Source organism: Acanthochromis polyacanthus, chromosome 1, assembly GCF_021347895.1.
Source record: "Acanthochromis polyacanthus isolate Apoly-LR-REF ecotype Palm Island chromosome 1, KAUST_Apoly_ChrSc, whole genome shotgun sequence".
NCBI classification, from domain to species: domain Eukaryota; kingdom Metazoa; phylum Chordata; class Actinopteri; family Pomacentridae; genus Acanthochromis; species Acanthochromis polyacanthus.
The window spans coordinates 62626815-62645892 of record NC_067113.1 but is presented as its reverse complement, the minus strand read 5'-3'; the positions used below and the strand labels follow the sequence as shown (position 1 = coordinate 62645892).

Sequence of the window (19078 nt, the reverse complement as noted above, 5' to 3'; positions counted from 1 at the left end):
CAAATCTGAAATAAAAATCTGCGATGGCAGCATTTCTTTTAAAATACACTCATTAGGTCATCCATTGTTTGGATTCTACTGCATATACTGTAAGTCTTCAGCTCGGTATTTCTGATTTTTCTGGAATTATACTCATAATTTACTGCTTTATAAATCAGAAGGCCCCCTTTTATGCCCATTTGAAACAGTCAGTATTTTGCAGTTTTATATGCAGAATGACACTATTATTAACAGGACATGAGTGACATAAGAGGGCTTAGCATAGGTTTAGTTCAGGCACTTTAGGGCCCGTACACTACAATAGCATCCGTTTACTTGAATATTTGCACCAGAGAAGATGCCACATTTGAGAGTTGCTGTGGCATTAACAAAAACTGACAAGTACTCTCACATTTTATATAAAATTTAGATATGCAAAATATAAATATTATGTCAGTGTTATGGTTTACACTTTGTACAAATGTGTTTTACTACCCTGATCTTTCATATTGTCTAATTAGATTAAGTGAATATTGAAGGGGCTGCAGCTGTGAAATCATAGGTGGGTTCAGCAATGGGAATAGTTGAGTTCATTACGAGTATGAAATATTGCAAGAATTTTTGGAGTGCAGCCCAATGACTGTTCTGTTTTTGCAGAGACGTAGAGGAAAACTGGTCAAAACACTGGACTGATAACTACCCAGTACCTGTACTTTCAGAAGTTGCGCTGCTAGCGCCCGCTGCTGTCCTCAACTCAGACTGGGACTCTGATGAAGTGCCTGCTGTCTCCTCTCTGCTGGACCCCTGCAACAAGCCATTATGCATTAAATACTGCACAGAGCCCCACGTGTCACCTTTCTTCACTGAAGTGTGTAATTAAACTCAGGAAAACAAGCTGCTGTCTCTCTCGGACACTTTGTCTCTTACATCTGAATAGACCGAGATGTGAGAATGGTGTGGTGGAAATACAACTCAAAACTTCAGTGTACTATGAGCACATTACCTCTGAGAAACAATTATATTAGAAGTACCAGCACTTAAATGTAGTATAACATGAGGTTATGAACTCAGTTAATTCAGATTGCTTTCCAGAACATCCATATGTCACCAATAATTTGCTTGAAAATGTACAACATATGAAAGAATACCTTAATTTTGCATATACACACGTGGACAAAATTGTTGGTACCCCTCAGTTAAAGAAGGAAAAACCCACAATTCTCACTGAAATCACTTGAAACTCACAAAAGTAACAATAAATAAAAATTTATTGAAAATTAAATAATCAAAAACAGCCATTACTTTTGAATTGTTGATTAACATAATTATTTAAAAAAACAAACTAATGAAACAGGCCTGGACAAAAATGATGGTACCTCTATAAAAGATTGAAAACTATTTGACCAGAGTGACATGATTAACTCAGGTGTGTCATTTAATTGACATCACAGGTGTTTCCAAACTCATAATCAGTCAGTCTGCCTATTTAAAGGGAGACAAGTAGTCACCCTGCTGTTTGGTGAAAAGGTGTGTACCACACTGAACATGGACAACAGAAAGCGAAGGAGAGAATTGTCCCAGGACATCCGAAAAAAAATTATAGACAAACATCTTAAAGGTAAAGGCTATAAGACCATCTCTAAACAGCTTGAAGTTCCTGTGACAACAGTGGCTCATATTATTCAGAAGTTCAAGACCCACGGGACAGTAGCCAACCTCCATGGACGTGGCCGCAAGAGGAAAATTGATGACAAATTGAAGAGACGGATCGTTGGAATTGTATCCAAAGAGCCCAGAGCAACCTCCAAAGAAATTAAAGGTGAACTCCAAGGCCAAGGTACATCAGTGTCAGATCGCACCATTCGTCGTTGTTTGAGCCAAAGTGGACTTCATGGGAGACGACCAAGGAGGACACCACTGCTGAAAAAAACTCATAAAAAAGCCAGACTGGAATTTGCAAAAATGCATGTTGACAAGCCACAAAGCTTCTGAGAGAATGTCCTTTGGACAGATGAGACCAAACTGGAGCTTTTTGGTAAGGCACATCAACTCTATGTTCATAGACTCAAAAACCAAGCATACGAAGAAAAGAACACTGTCCCTACGGTGAAACATGGAGGAGGCTCAGTAATGTTTTGGGGCTGCTTTGCTGCATCTGGCACAGGGTGTCTTGAAAGTGTGCAAGGTACGATGAAATCTGAAGACTATCAAGGCATTCTGGAGAGAAATGTGCTGCCTAGTGTCAGAAAGCTTGGTCTCAGTCGCAGGTCATGGGTCTTCCAACAGGACAACCATCCAAAACACACAGCCAAAAACACCCAAGAATGGCTGAGAGAAAAGCGTTGGACTATTCTAAAGTGGCCTTCTATGAGCCCAGATCTGAATCCCATTGAACATATGTGGAAGGAGCTGAAACATGCCATTTGGAGAAGACACCCATCAAACCTGAGACAACTGGAGCTGTTTGCTCATGAGGAGTGGGCCAAAATACCTGTTGACAGCTGCAGAACGCTCATTGACAAATACAGAAATCGTTTAATTGCAGTGATTGCCTCAAAAGGTTGTGCAACAAAATATTAAGTTATGGGTACCATCATTTTTGTCCAGCCCTATTTCATTAGTTTGTTTTTTAAATAATTATGTTAATCAACAATTCAAAAGTGATGGCTGATTTTGATTATTTAATTTTCAATAAATTTGTATTTATTGTTACTTTTGTGAGTTTCAAGTGATTTCAGTGAGAATTGTGGGTTTTTCCTTCTTTAACTGAGGGGTACCAACAATTTTGTCCACGTGTGTAAATACAACGCATGGCCAAAGATTTGCATGTTTGGCTACTCATTACATGGAGAAAGCTGCCAGGCTATGAAAATACATTGCCATTATCCATGAATCAAATTAAATCTGGCCATGAGTCAGTGCACCAAGAATAAAAAAAAAAAGTAACAAAATTTAAACATTTGAGTGTAATTTCTGTGTCAGTTTATCCTACAAATCAGCAGGTCAACAAGCACACTGATTGCAGCTGGAGCCTGATGGCAATTACTAATGAAAGGAACGGCATTTGCCTCCAGTAAATGTGCTTAAATGAGGTTACTCACACTCCTGCTGGTTTGTGGGGAAACTATTGGACATTTCTCCAGCACCGGACCAAACGGACTGGAAGCTCCACTTGATGGAGACGAGTTCACTCTGTTCAAAAACAGAACGACAACACAGTGATATCTGAAAAACTTAACTTTATTATATATATTCCTTTGGTTTCTTGAAACACCTACAGTCTAGAAGTTATTTAGATCTTGTTTTTATAGCATTTACTCCCACACTAAAGAGGCAAAATGATGTATTCTGGGGTTTCCCATATTCCTAATAGCTTTTTTGGAAGCCAAAAGTTAATCTCTCAGAAAATATTTATCCTGACCTACTTGAAACTGCTCCGCCTCAAGTCCAGGCTTTAGTTTTGTTACTTATTTATGTCAACATGTAACACCTCAGCATGACGCCTGCCGAGTGGCTGCTTAGCCACACCCTCAAACAATAAATTCACATTAATTGATCCCTCAAGCTGAATCTTCTAGACCTATGTCCAGATACTGATGCACAGATCTAGGGTAAAGTCAGACAACCAATGCTGATTTGCTTTTGTTGGACCAGCTGACCAATTAGAGCTTTTCTGAAAGGGGACCATAAAGAGACGGGAGCTAAAACGAAGCATTTCAGACTGAGGGTGAGAGGAGAAAACCAGTGTGTTTTTGAACATTAAGGCATGTAAACACATCCAAGTAGACCAGTAAAACAAACAAACAAAAAATCTGTTAATGTGCAGAATGTGGGCTCTTTAACCCTTGTCCTGTGGGTCAAATTGACCCATTTTAAAAGGTTGAAAATGTGGAAAAAATATATATATACATTGACAGTGAAACTTCTGATGTTCACATTTAACATTTTTGAACATTTTTTGGTTGAAAAAAGAAATGTAAAACAAAGTTTCTTTAATAACAGTCAAACAAATCAACCAATCAAATTTCTGAATGTTATTAAAGAAAATAGTTTTACTGACATATGCAATCATTTTAGATATTTTCTGGATTTTTTGGAAGATTTTTACTCATTTTCTGAAAATATTTACAAGAATTTTCTTGCCAAATTTGGGGGATTTTTTATGTATATAAAACGCTTAAGGAATTAATGGAATTTTCTTAATGAAGGTTTTGCAAGAATTTGTAGAATTTTGTTGCTGAATTTTTGGATTTTTTTTCATATAAGGAAACAATTTTTTTTTGTGCCCATAAATGAAGACAACAGGAGGGTTACGTTTATTTTGTGGTGTGACTGTGGTTCAGGTGGTAGAGTGGGTTGTTCACCAACTGAAAACATGGCAGGTTGATTTCCCCACACGCCTAAGTGTGCTTGTAAACTACCCCCAAGTTGGGACCTTACTGTACTAGAACTTTGCATGACAGCTCAGCCACCACTGGTGTGTGAGTATAAATGAAAAACACTGTTAAACACTTTGTATGACCTAGCTGAAGTTAAAGGTGCTATGTTTATAGATGTCAGTATACCTGCAATATATCTAAATCTGAATCCTCATATGATGCATCTTCATGTTAACCAATTTAGCCATAGTATTTATCAAACAGTTTTCCCCTCCTTTAAAGAAAAGCAAATATCTGTAATGTAGTTTTTCTGTTTTATGCATGAACTGACAGAGCATACCTGTAGGTGTCAATGAGCTCATTTGCTATTTGGGTCCCTATGCTGCCTGCGTAGATCATAGTGCCCACACCACTGGAGAGGCCGGGAATAACAGGTATTTGCTTTGTGTCTTCTGTTGAAGAAAGATGACAAAGATCACAAAAAACCCAACACATAAGCCATAAGCAGTCAACATAATACACATTACAACATGCATTCCTTACCCTGAAGTGTTTTAGAGCTGCTCGCTCCCTCGTCATCTTTTGTGTGACCAGGCCCCCTGTTGGTACAAAGGAGTATGTGAGCTGCTTTAATCAAATTTACACTGCATTTTAAAGCTGGGTGTAAAACAAACAAAAATAAAGATTTTATATACACTGGTTTTTTTAAATGGATTATCACTTTAATTTTTTAACAGTTCAACACAATTTCTCCGTAGGAAAGACCTACATTTTTAAGTGTTATGATGGTCTGTCTCTCTTCTGTTAATTGCCTTTTCCTCACCATTTTTATAGCAACACACTACTTTCTGCAGTACAATACTGTTCAAATAATGCTCTGGAGCCACAGTGTGTTCCAACACTATTATGCAGCCAGAAGTAGTTGGAAGTAATCCAGAAAAGTTGGGACATCTTTAGGATTTGATAGCACCAACTTTCAAGGCTTGATCAACCTCCACTGCTGCAGAACAGCTTTAAGTTGTTAACTGTTCCCTTTGTTTTGTTCTGAAATGTATATAATTTTTCAGTTTGGGTAGTCTTACCTTTTCTTTTAACGTCTGGTAGTTCACCACTTACCTTTGTAGCATTTCAAGATATTCATTGGACTTGAACTATTTGAATTTCAATATTTAAAAAAATTGAAAATTGGGGCGTTCTAAAGCTTTTGACCGATAGTGCACATTCTGACACAAAGTTCACTTGTTACAACTATTTTTCTGTGTAAAAAATGTAATATAAAGTTGATAGATGGAAAAATATATTTTGAAACAGCAATATGTTCTTTCCAATGTGTGATTATACATTTACAAAGTCTGTTTTATTGTTACTTAAAATAGATATAAATATCATTATTTAATAGAGAGTAGTCTTTATTTTCATTAGTTCTCTTTCATAATATTCCACTGGAGGTCTCACTATGGGATGCACGCCCCTGCTGCAGACCTCAGAAGCATTAATCTCATTATGCCAATCCTGATTGGCTGGTGAAACGTGTCCGTCCGCCACAGGTAGTCCCACCTACCTTAAATAGCTCATGCGGACGGCACCACGTCTTTCAAACACCTCTTCTCACTCGGAGCATATCTCACATACAGGGCTAGTTAGCTTAGCTGTCCGCAGATGGATCTTATTTAGCTTCCGTCACCGGGTGCTACCTAGCTTTGGATTCTCTGCTCTTACCAGTCACACCAGATCGATTTCCTGTGCTTCCTAGCCTCCCACGGCTTGGGCAGCACTATCCTCGACGCCCCTCCAAGGCTTTTCGAGTTTTCAAGCGTTAGCACACCAGCTAATCTCTCGACTCTCCACGGAGAGCACACCAGCTAACTGCCTCTACTCCCTGCCTGCACACCAGCTTGCGAGGAATGGAGGCTGGAGCTCCTCACACCAGAGGACAAGGAGACTCTGGTGGGGCCCATCCCTGTCGCTGCTGAAATAAGATATCAAGCAGGGATCCACACCAGGTCTGCTTGGCCTGCCTCGGGCTAGAACACGCCCGGCTGGCTATCGACGTCCCCGGCTCGTGTCAGCACTGTGCTGTGTTCACGATTAAGAGTCTCCGCAGACAGCTAGCCCGCCAGGCTAGCTTGTCTGGACAGGACACCTGTCTCCCTCCCGACGGCATCCCCGTCAAAGGCGGAGAGGATGAGTGGCCTGTTGCTGCGGCGGCACTGGAGGCTAGCATCAGCTGGAGCTCCCAGCTCGACCGAGCCCTCGCAGGAGGAAGACGTCCTGTTACTGGACTATAGGGACGATGAAGATGGCGCCTCAGAATGCGTCATTTGAGAGGATGAGGACGACATCTTCATGACTCCGGCTCGGGCTGCGCAGCCCGCAGCCTCTGTCGCTTCTCGGGATGGTAATGAGGGCAGCACACCAGCTTCTCCCCTCCCCAGCTCGGACATGTTCGATGTGTGCAAACGCGCGGTGGCCCGGCTGGCCATCCCCTGGCCTGCAATCGTAGCTGAGACCTCCAGGTCCCACTACGAGGGAAAGAAATTGCCCATGGCCAAGAACGCAGCGAAACAGCATGTCCCCGTCTTCCCGGAGCTGCTGGATGAGGTGGCCTACTCATGGAGAGACCGCCCTTACAGCAGCAGGAGCCCGATTCCCGGGGCCTCTTCCCTCGACTGAGAGGCGATGGAGAGCCTGGGTCTGCTCCGCATGCCTCCTATGGAGCCACTCGTTGCAGCGCATCTTCACCCCCGGCTGTAAACATTGCCCTCCAGGAGCCCCACCTTGCCGTCAAAAAATGACCATTTTCAGTCAGCCCTGACTGAGAAGGCTTACAAGGCAACGGCACTTTGGGCCAGAGCGCTCAATGTCCTCTCCTATGGAGCCATAATGCTGACAGTAAGTTTTGGCATTGAAAAATGTTGAATTCAAAGCAAAAAATACACACGTGGACAAAATTGTTGGTACCCCTCAGTTAAAGAAGGAAAAACCCACAATTCTCACTGAAATCACTTGAAACTCACAAAAGTAACAATAAATAAAAATTTATTGAAAATTAAAAAATCAAAATCAGCCATCACTTTTGAATTGTTGAGTAACATAATTATTTAAAAAAACAAACTAATGAAATAGGGCTGGACAAAAATGATGGTACCCATAACTTAATATTTTGTTGCACAACCTTTTGAGGCAATCACTGCAATTAAACGATTTCTGTATTTGTCAATGAGCGTTCTGCAGCTGTCAACAGCTATTTTGGCCCACTCCTCATGAGCAAACAGCTCCAGTTGTCTCAGGTTTGATGGGTGTCTTCTCCAAATGGCATGTTTCAGCTCCTTCCACATATGTTCAATGGGATTCAGATCTGGGCTCATAGAAGGCCACTTTAGAATAGTCCAACGCTTTTCTCTCAGCCATTCTTGGGTGTTTTTGGCTGTGTGTTTTGGATCGTTGTCCTGTTGGAAGACCCATGACCTGCGACTGAGACCAAGCTTTCTGACACTAGGCAGCACATTTCTCTCCAGAATGCCTTGATAGTCTTCAGATTTCATCGTACCTTGCACACTTTCAAGACACCCTGCGCCAGATGCAGCAAAGCAGCCCCAAAACATTACTGAGCCTCCTCCATGTTTCACCGTAGGGACAGTGTTCTTTTCTTCGTATGCTTGGTTTTTGAGTCTATGAACATAGAGTTGATGTGCCTTACCAAAAAGCTCCAGTTTGGTCTCATCTGTCCAAAGGACATTCTCCCAGAAGCTTTGTGGCTTGTCAACATGCATTTTTGCAAATTCCAGTCTGGCTTTTTTATGAGTTTTTTTCAGCAGTGGTGTCCTCCTTGGTCGTCTCCCATGAAGTCCACTTTGGCTCAAACAACGACGAATGGTGCGATCTGACACTGATGTACCTTGGCCTTGGAGTTCACCTTTAATTTCTTTGGAGGTTGCTCTGGGCTCTTTGGATACAATTCCAACGATCCGTCTCTTCAATTTGTCATCAATTTTCCTCTTGCGGCCACGTCCAGGGAGGTTGGCTACTGTCCCGTGGGTCTTGAACTTCTGAATAATATGAGCCACTGTTGTCACAGGAACTTCAAGCTGTTTAGAGATGGTCTTATAGCCTTTACCTTTAAGATGTTTGTCTATAATTTTTTTTTGGATGTCCGGGGACAATTCTCTCCTTCGCTTTCTGTTGTCCATGTTCAGTGTGGTACACACCTTTTCACCAAACAGCAGGGTGACTACTTGTCTCCCTTTAAATAGGCAGACTGACTGATTATGAGTTTGGAAACACCTGTGATGTCAATTAAATGACACACCTGAGTTAATCATGTCACTCTGGTCAAATAGTTTTCAATCTTTTATAGAGGTACCATCATTTTTGTCCAGGCCTGTTTCATTAGTTTGTTTTTTTTAAATAATTATGTTAATCAACAATTCAAAAGTAATGGCTGTTTTTGATTATTTAATTTTCAATAAATTTGTATTTATTGTTACTTTTGTGAGTTTCAAGTGATTTCAGTGAGAATTGTGGGTTTTTCCTTCTTTAACTGAGGGGTACCAACAATTTTGTCCACGTGTGTACAAACACTGAACTTTCAATCTTACTGGCAGTGTTTTCACGTGAGGGGCGGGGGCTAGGGGGGGCGGGGCTTATAGTATAGTATTATATACTAATACCTACAAAGAGAAACAGACTTACTGGTGTTTTTGAAGTCCCAGGGCCAGGATTGGGAGTCAAATTCGGCCCAGGACTTTTTGGACCAGACCAGCCCACCTGTGCAATCGAGTCAAATCCCCCCTCCCCCCAGCTCATAGAGTTGATTACAATTCAGACCATGAAAAAAAAAAAAATCCTTTTTCAAACATTTTACCTGTGAAACACACATTAAGACCATCGAGAAAAAACTATAATATGCAGATGGAAGAATATAAATCACATTTGAATATTTTGGCACTTTAACAAATAAAAATAATACATTCTTTTTGCCTTTTTATTGTGATAGTCCCATCGAAGAGGGACAGGAGATGGGGAGAAAAGTAGGGGGATGACATGCAGCAAAGGGCCGCAGGCAGGAATCGAACCCAAGCCACTGCGTTGGATTCTAGCCCCTATACATGGGTCGCCTGCTTAACCCTATAAGCTATATGGGCGTCGGGTGCCCAATAATCAAAATTATTTAATAAATACCAGTGGACCGGCCCTTCGGCCAAACGACCGAATGACATAACGTTCAATCCGCCCCTGAGGTGAACTCTGATCCATGCTTGGTCAAACGAAAATGGCGTTAGCCAGCATAGGGCAATCTGCTCCTGTCCCCTTTCCTCAAAACCAAGGAGTGCATTCTCGCGCTATAAGCCCCGCCCCCCTAGCCCCCGCCCCTCACGTGAAAACACTGCCAGTAAGATTGAAAGTTCAATGTTTGTATTTTCGCTTTCAATTCAACATTTTTCAATGCCAAAACTTACTGTCAGCATTATGGCTCCATACTCTCCCTGCTCACGGCTTATCAGGCTGAGTTATGCAAGGATTTTGCGCAATCTCAGGACCCAGCTACGTGGGAGGAGATACCGGTCATCACTGACCTGTGTCTCTGCGTCCAACGCTGCGCGGTCTGGGCCACGGGGAAAGCGCTGGGGTCTATGATGCTGCAGGAACGAGCACGGTGGCTCAACCTTGCCAATCTGTCAGACTGAGAAAAGGAGGACATCCTGGACATGCCTATTGTCCCGGAGGGGATTTTTGGGTCTGCTTTGGACTTAATGCACCGATGATGCGAGGCCAAAAAGAGGGAAGATGAAGCTCTCCGGCGTTGCCTCCCTCGTATGCCCCCAGCTCCCTCTCCACCTGCGCAGCGTAAAAGCTTCGCGCAGGCTGCTTCTCAGGCTTCGCAGTTTAAATCTCCTAAACAGCCAAAGCCCCAACCGGCCCCGGGCTCCCCGCCTGGCCGGACCGGCTGGCCCAAAAAGCCCACGGTCCTGGCTGTAGCTCCGCTGGCACAGCCCGCGCAACCTGTCTAAAGCCAGGCCGAGAAGAAGAGAGCGGCTTGACTGCCCCTCTCACCATCTGTGATGCAGCTGGATGTTCCCTGTTCACCAGATTCACTGGCTTTTGAGTGTGCACCCAAGGACTCCCTACGCCTCCTTTGTGCCCAAGGTGGGTGGGCTCATGTTCTCCTATTGACCTTGTAGCTTTTGCTGCCTCACCAGGTGAGCAGCGGTCGCATGCATTATGTCCAGTCCGTGCGGTGCACACTTACATGGATAGGACGAAGGGTATTACGAGGAGTGATCAGCTGTTCGTCTCCTGGGCTAACCCTCATAAGGGGAAACCTGTTACAAAGCAGAGTCTTTCCCACTGGGTGGTGGAGGCAATTGCTTTGGCTTACAAGAGTCAGAGTTTGCAACCACTTGTGGGTTTGCGAGCACACTCGACTCAGGGCTTGGCTGCATCCTGGGCCTTGTTCAGGGGAGTTTCTGTTCAGGACATCTGTGCTGCGGCGAGTTGGTCCTCACCTCTCACTTTTGTCCATTTCTATATGCTGGACGTCTCTGCTCCGTGCGTGGCACGAGCAGTTTTGCTGTCCTAGTTGGAACAGAACATTTTTTTCTGTGGGTTGGTGGACGATGGATAAGCTTGTCTGGCAATACGGGAGCAACCATATCCCATAGTGAGACATCGAACGGAGTATTATGAAAAAAATCAGTGGAAAACTGCAGTATTCAAAAACTGCAAAACTTTAGGTTATTTACATAACCCCGGTTCTCTGAGTAATATGAGTGAGATGTCTCACCAGACAACCCTTCTTGCTTGGCGAGTGAGAAGAGGTTTCTGAATCTTGAATGACGTGGTGCCGTCCGCATGAGCTATTTAAGGTAGGTGGGACTACCTGTGGCGGACGGACACATTTCACCAGCCAATCAGGATTGGCGTAATGAGATTAATGCTTCTGAGGTCTGCAGCAGGGGCGTGCATCCCATAGTGAGACATCTCACTCATATTACTCAGAGAACCGGGGTTATGTAAATAACCTAAAGTTTTGCAGTTTTTGAATACTGCAGTTTTCCACTGATTTTTTACTGTATTTATGCAGCACTGGTACAGAGGGATATTCTTTTTTGTCGTTTTCTTTTTTACATTTTACAATAAAACTCTTTTTCAGTTAGTCGTAAAGTATAAATGAAAAAAATTGAATGAGTGTGTTGTACATTCTTTCTCCAAAAATGCCTCTGTGTATGAGGGGTTGTGAAACATCTTCATTAATGAACCCATACTTACAGGATAGCCTTGTTTGAAGACACGATGAAGTCGACTTCTTTGGTCCATGGATTTGTGAAACTAAACCACTGACTTTGGAGTGAAACATAGGAGCCATATTTTGTTTTGAACTTGTAGCACTTTGTCTCAATCTTCTCTTTGCTTCGAAGAACTGCCAAAGACATTGGACATGAGCGTTATCACAAACCACAGTGGACGAAGGATGTTACTGCAAGCCCTTTGGCTAATACTAAATATACTGTAGATGGCACTGACATTTTCATAAACACTTTGAGCTGCTACATAAAACATTTCCTAAACACAAGTGTGGTATTTGGTACAATTTTTGTGAGCTGCTTTATAATCATTTTAAAATACGGTTAAATTTGCTCCATCACCTTGCCTGTGCTTCTCTGCGAGGTGCGGCAGGTCGTCCTGGTGGAAGTATTCATAACACGACGTGCCAAGAAGTTCTTGTGGCAGATAACCGATGACTGTTGTGGCTCTGGGAAGAGAGAGGATAAAACAGTTTGGTAAATCTGGTTTTCTGTGTCTCTCTCGCTGCCTCTCAGGATTGTGTTCATCACAAGTACAAACACGACACGAGAAAAGTCTCGGGGAACGTTCAAAAATGAAACACACTGAATTTGATGAAGTGATTCACTATACTTGTGATGTGAAATTACTTCCCAATAAATGAGAAGAGATTTTCATGTGATGCCGTCAAGATGCACAGCTCCTTCTGAGAAACAACGGCAAAGACAGAAAGGATTATCTCCACTGACAGCTTAACTGACAAGACTCATGCTGTTCTGCTCAGAGGTCTCAACGCCACAGAACGCCTCTGCCATTGCTTTCTCAGTGGAACCGTGTATTCAGAACAAATCTACGACGAGAAAGATAAAAGGTGCAGATGGGTGTAAGTAGAAACCGGAGACTCACTGTTGATCAACAAAAGTGAACTTGCCGTCGATCGCACAGCGGGTGATGAACTTGGTGGGCTTCACGTTGATTTCTTTGGAAGGATGTTGGGACACGTGGGGGTTCAGGCGACACACCGTCACCAGGCAGGTCAGGGTTGAAGTTTCCTTGTCAATGTCGCCCTCCGAGTCCAGCTGGCTACTTGGCCAACTACGCATGTATCCAGTGCAGTGGAGGGTACAATATCTGTACGCGTCTGTGAGAGGGGAAAAAACAAGTTTGGTGAGAAGCTTTTAGCAGTAAAACTACAAACATTAAGTCAAGGTTTAACAAAAGGACACAGGATTTCAATCCACTGATTCTGGTTTATATTGGAGTTAAAAAGTAGGGGACTGCTTTGGAAAAAATCTGTTTACTTTGTCCATTCATCCATTATCTATAGAAACAAACATTCACACCTATGGACTATTTAGAATCACTAATTAACCTCAACATGTTTTTCTGTGGCAGGAAGCTGCTGAAAATCCACACATGCACAGAGAGAACATGTAAACTCCATGTAGAAAGATCTCATGCTGGGATGCAAATTGTTTATTTTTTGTTATTTTTATGCCTCATGCTATAACTGCATTTTTATTTTTGCCTTTATGTCTGTGTTCAAGTTCCTGCTTTCAATCTGTCTTTCCTTTTAATTATTTGCATATTTAGAATTGTGTATTGCCAATACTTGGACCAGTGTGTTAGTTTGTACTTTTTGTCTGAACATTACCAAATCATTCAGCAGTCCATCTTATTTTTCTTGGTCTCACATAAAATATACTCAGTTGAATTAGTGGACCTTTCGGGGTCAACTTGTGGTGCTGTAAAGAAACTAAATAAATGCTGCTTTATAGTTTTAGGTGGAAGTCATATGCTGTTTGCTGCATTTCATGACCTGCAGTGCAGATTACAGGCTGAAGTTTTACATTCAAAAACATGCAACAGGCTTGTTTAAGGTGAAACCAGTGGTTTTCAGGTTTTTAAGCCTGTGGGGTTTCACCAGAAAAACAGAAACTGGCTGGGTCACTTCTCATGTTTTAGTCATCTGAGCTGATGTAATTTCAACCAAAAACGGCTTTGACTGTTAAACTTCTGAGCTGGTTTCAGATTGAAACTCAAACAGGAATACAGAAAAGATCATGGAAAACTCCACATATTAAGCCATTGCTTTGAATAAGCAGTTAAAATTAGTCTCAATTCAACCAGTTGTAACTGTAGAATTTTACACCCTGTATTCACAATGCAGTCTATTTCAAATAACTGACAGGAGAGGTTTGATGGGCAGAGCCAGGATTTTACTTCTGATACTTTCAGCTGAGAACTTTTTATTTTCTTTTGACTACAATCAAACCACTGTAACCACTGGAAGATACTCTCAGTAATAATCATATAATTTGTACTTCTTGCCTTTGTAAAAAAATCTGAAATATTTCTGTCACCACTCCTAATTTATTTTACAGAATGAGACCGGCATATCTTTATATTTTATCTGTTATCAGTTCTCGTGAAAAGACTTAAAACCAAAAAGAAGAAAGTCTTGAATCACAAAAATATATCACTGCCCTTCGGATACGCTGAAAATATTTGCATCAGTGGGGATTCTTAGGCTGTGGACAGCAATAATCAGTCTGCATTAATGTTTAATACTGGTGATAATTACTACTCATCACAGTGAGCTGCATGCTGAGGCTGGACCTTATTTACTCCATCACTGCCTCTTAATGTGAACCCTGAACAAACACGCTGAAATGATTGGATTATTTTGCAGTTGAGCTTGAATCATTCATTGGGTTTAATGTTTCTAATTTGCTCTAAATGGTGTTATTACTTCAATGACTTTGTCTTTTATTGTAATTGTTATTGTGTCCTTTTATATTTTTAATTGGCTATATTGTAAATGTTAAATGAATGAAGTGGGTGAATTTGTTTGTGCTATCAGTTCTGGTGTTTTCATGGAATTTGTTCCCTAAAAAGGCTATAACAGAGGAGCTCTGATAGCTGAGTGTTAACATACAACACTGGAGCAATTACTGTCAGCAGTGAGTTTGATTCCCAGCAAACTGAAGCTTTATCATGTCACTTTCCTACTTTCTTTCCCCACATTTTTTTGTCTGTCTCAGCTACGACTATATAGTAAATGCAAAAATAAAAAGATATAATGTAGAATATAAAACAGAATTCTTCATAAATGCTGGTAAATTGAAAAGAAAAACTTAATAGATTGTGTTTACGGGACTGCAAGAAGTAAATCCAAAAATAACAGTGAACATAATATTTACTTCTTTATAGTGTTTAAGTCCTGACAATTGTGAAAACTGAAAAAAGGCACTGAAAAGCTTAAGAGCATTGATTGTGTAATGTGTAAATATTGTATATCAAATTTTACTTACATTTAGTATTCTAAAGATTGTAAAATTAGAAGTGTTTTTATAGTATTGTATCACTTTCATGGTCCGCTAAAAGTAAACATCTGTTTGGTGTAATTTCTGGTATTTGGCAAATAAGAATGAGAGATTATTTACAGTCTTAGTTTAAAAAAAAAATCTTGAGAACTAATTTCTATTTATAGACCTTTAATGTTACTAACCTTTTCTTTTATTATTCATGTTGTATGCAAGCTGCTGAACACTTAGGATTAATAAAGTATCTACCAATATCTATTTCTTCCTGATATACTGAGGTACAGTTGCTGACGTTTGCCATTGAGTGGCGCCACAGCTCCTGTTTCTGCTGTCACAGTTACAGTAAGTGGAGTTTGGACATTCTCCTTACTTTGGTTATACAATGCTGTAACACTGACCTACTTCCTGAGCAGGACAACGTGCTTCAAATTGTGGCATTTCTACCAAGAGACCACTCAGGAGAACTGACCCACATTGGAGTGTTTATCAACAGAAAATCTGGCAATTATGAGAATTTGCTCATCTTATTGTATCTGTGTGGTTTTTAAGAGATATTTTTTATATTTTTGGTCTGAAAATGCTTCTGCCTCTCAACGAGGAAACATGGATGGGGAAACATGATACCGTTTTGTATTTAATACCTTTAAAAAAAAATAAATAAAAAAAAGCACCTAACGAGATATCAAGATTTAATTTCACCAACTTAAATTCAACCCCAGGAAACTTTTGCCTACTTTTGTCAATTAGATCAGTTCTTTTTTTCCTTCCCAAGTAATTTCCAGTGCATTTCCTTGTTTTCCACCAGTCGTTTCTATACTGTTGTCATTGCATTTAAATACCTTGTTCATTTTTTGGTTCACGTCCTCCATCCTCCTCCTCATCTGCTTGAGCTAAAGTGCCCTGCACAGAAACCTGAATAGTTCCAGTCTTTTATAGAATAAACCCATTCAGACTGTTCCTCTCAGCAGAATCAGTTCAAGTGCTCTCAACAGAGCGAAGTAATAGAAACAAAGTTATCAAAAATAGCTCTGGAGGGGACTGTGGGCTTGAGAGGCTCAGAGTGTCTCAGCATTTACATTCAGTCTGTGTATCCGGATTCTATCATGTCCGGTCACAGGCGAAAGCTTGTCTCTCAGAGCTCACACTGGAGAGAACAGAGCAAGGATCAATGGTATTGTAGAAAACATGTACAGCAGCAGTTTGACTAAATGCTAAAATATTATGCTGATATTTACTATTCTATAATTCTGGTTTTATGCTTAATTTGAAACTTTCCAGTTATTCTAAATTAAGTAAAATGACAATCATTTGCTTGTATTTGTTTGAAAACAAGATGTGAACTTGTCCCTGCACACAGCTTGCACCCATTTCAGCTGACCAACAATGTCCTTCATGCTTTGAAATCACCTGCTCATTCACCAGCAGTGTGGCTCGTCATGTGGACAGCACAGGTGTACAACACGGTCATCATGAAGTGATACTTAACCACAACTGGGGTAAGCAGCACCCATCTGGACCCACCTTTCTTTTTATAAGTGCTGGGCAGTGAGTGTTTGTCATCGTGTTTCCCTGCCACTTGACTGTGCTTCATGCGACAGAAGAAGGATCGACGCGCACCAGAGGACAAGTGGGATGTCCTGACCGGAGCGTCCACCTGGACCTGGACCCCAGCTGCACACAGAAAGACATTTACAACGTACAGTACTTTTGCATGTTTTTTTTTTTTTTTTTTTAAATTGAATTTCATATACAGAAGGGGACCAATTAAAGGAACTAACAACTAAGTGTCTTGCTAATGTGTTGGGTCACTGTCAATACGTTTACATGAGACGATTAATTCCTCTTTAATTCAGAATTGAAGTAATTCTGCTTTAAAATCTCCTTGTAAACACTTAATTCCAAATTAAAAAGTTAATTCCGAATAAACTTAATTCAGAATAAGCTACCTGGTTTATTCCGATGTTAATTTTGAATAAACTAATTCCTGTGTACGTTCTATTCATGTATACAGTTAATTCCAGTCATTCTGTGCATGCTTGGCTAATCATGTAGCGATGATGTAGCGACGTACACGTTCTGCGACCTTACTGGTGCAACAGAAGTAGTACGCCATTGTCGAGTTGCTGTTTCAAAACTATAATAAAAAGCAAAGCGAAAAGTGTGCTCATTAGTTGTTCCTCCATGTTGTTGGGAAAAAGAAATTCCATGACAAATGGAGTTTGTTTTCTTCCGGTAAACAGGGATATGTCACGTCCACTCCCTGTCCAATCAGAATCCTTTCCAACGCCCAAACACGCGGTCCATGTAAACCTTAATTCAGAATTAATATTTCCATGTAACCGCAAAGCACAAAACTTTAATTCCGAATGAGTTAATTCCGAATTTTAAAAAAAAACTTCATGCAACCACAGCCTATGTGAGGCCAGAACAACTTCGATGCACCTTGGCTTTGATTGTACAAACCTCTGCACTGGACTAGGGCAACACCATTCATCCAAAGGTCTGTACATGTTCTCAGTCATCCAGATCACGGTCATTCTCGGAGGTTCAGGAGAAAGCTTCTACTTTTGGTTCTCAGGGCCATTTCACCTTCCAAGAGACTCTGGTGTTGAATATAAGGTTTGTATTCTGACCCCAAATCAAATGGCTTGTTAATGACCCAGGAGCACATGACTCGAGGTGTTAATGGTGGTGAAACTGCGTGGGCTAGATGTCAGGACTGCATTATAAATGTCTGATAAGTGGTGTTGTTAACCACCTCCCCTGTCTAGAGATGTCAGTTCTAGATTAAGATACAGAGCTTCCTTCATTCATCTCTCAAACCCTCCATCTTCTCTGTCCAGAATGTCTGCATTGATGTTCTCAACTCAGAGTCCATCATCCTTTAGAGGTGGACTACTAAACTCCTCAGGACAAGATTAATTGGTATCCCCACAGACATCTGTTACAAACGTGCGGCTGCATGTGGACAGTGGAGGGTTTACATCAACTCTCATGGACTTGGGCAGATGACAATCATACATCACCTTGTGTAATTGCAAATAAATAAAACAGTGGTCTTTGACTTTAATTATAAAGTCTGCATGCAAACTACAATAAAAGGGAAGTAGTACACATACTCTGTGGTTTTGTAGGTGTTTTACATCAGAAGTATGTAAGGGAATGGGTCCTCCAAGCTGCAAGCAAACTGGAAAGTTGTACAATATCAGCTACACATCTGTGGTGTTAGCAGCTGTCTGGGTACGCATCGGGATTGGAGTGTAGTCAAGGCTTAAGAGGGCAAGTAGATCTAAGTCATGCCAGCAAAATACCCCCCTCAATAACAGAACCATGAGATCTCCTCATTGTAGGGTCAAAGGTTCAGGTTTTTCCTTTAATTTGCTGTCCATCTGTAGCTATTGTGTTGATCAGCTATCTTGATGCCTTCCAGATAGAGTTACTAGTTTTTCTTGCCAACACACTTACTTGCTGCATCAATGAGACGCTGGCGAGAGGACATGTCAGAAGATGACAGCTGTTCCTTCACCTTGTTGATGTCTTTGGGGTGAATGAAATCGAACAAACTCTGCCCAGTCAGATCCATCTGAGGATACAAATCACATGCATCTATTAACTCAACCGTTTCATCAGCTATATATATATATATATATATATTTTTTTTTTTTTTTTTTTTTTTTTTACTGTGCATTACCATCTAAAATAAAACACACACTTAATTTGGAAGATATGGAGACACTACACTGTTTACAGCAGCTCTGCATGCAGTGAATGTATCCAGACTGTAACTGAGGAGTTGCTCCTGCATGCACTCAGTCATGGTTTAGTAGTAAGCCCTCATATAACACATGCTGCCCTGCAGACATGGAGTCAGATTTCTTTAGAAGCTTTCCTCTTCCATCCCTCCTAATCCTCATTCCCCTCTGCTTGCCCACAGTCAGTCTCAGAGATGGAAAATGAAGCATGTTGAGCAGGTGTGGCTGCTATGCCATCTACCAAATCCTGTGTATTTATCACTTCAGAAAAATTTAGAAAAGCTAGGAGGCTGTAGAGGAATGAGAAACATGGCTTTATTAAGTTTTACTTGCGGTACTGTCAGACCTTCATTAAAAT

At 41.1% G+C, this 19078-nt stretch overlaps 1 protein-coding gene across 2 annotated transcripts in view; it reads right to left on the bottom strand.

The window, feature by feature from the left end:
• Nucleotides 1-19078, bottom strand: part of LOC110965282 (aryl hydrocarbon receptor nuclear translocator-like protein 2) — a 45068-nt gene that overhangs the window by 4297 nt on the left and 21693 nt on the right. For both annotated transcript variants that reach the window (XM_051950804.1, XM_051950805.1), the window contains exons 8-16: nt 18434-18551; nt 16490-16639; nt 12549-12783; nt 12005-12111; nt 11628-11778; nt 4902-4957; nt 4699-4810; nt 3081-3171; nt 687-783 (exon numbers count right to left, since the gene is read on the bottom strand). In XM_051950804.1, the coding sequence (XP_051806764.1) occupies nt 687-783; nt 3081-3171; nt 4699-4810; nt 4902-4957; nt 11628-11778; nt 12005-12111; nt 12549-12783; nt 16490-16639; nt 18434-18551 (1117 nt within the window). The remainder of the gene's footprint in view (nt 1-686; nt 784-3080; nt 3172-4698; nt 4811-4901; nt 4958-11627; nt 11779-12004; nt 12112-12548; nt 12784-16489; nt 16640-18433; nt 18552-19078) is intronic.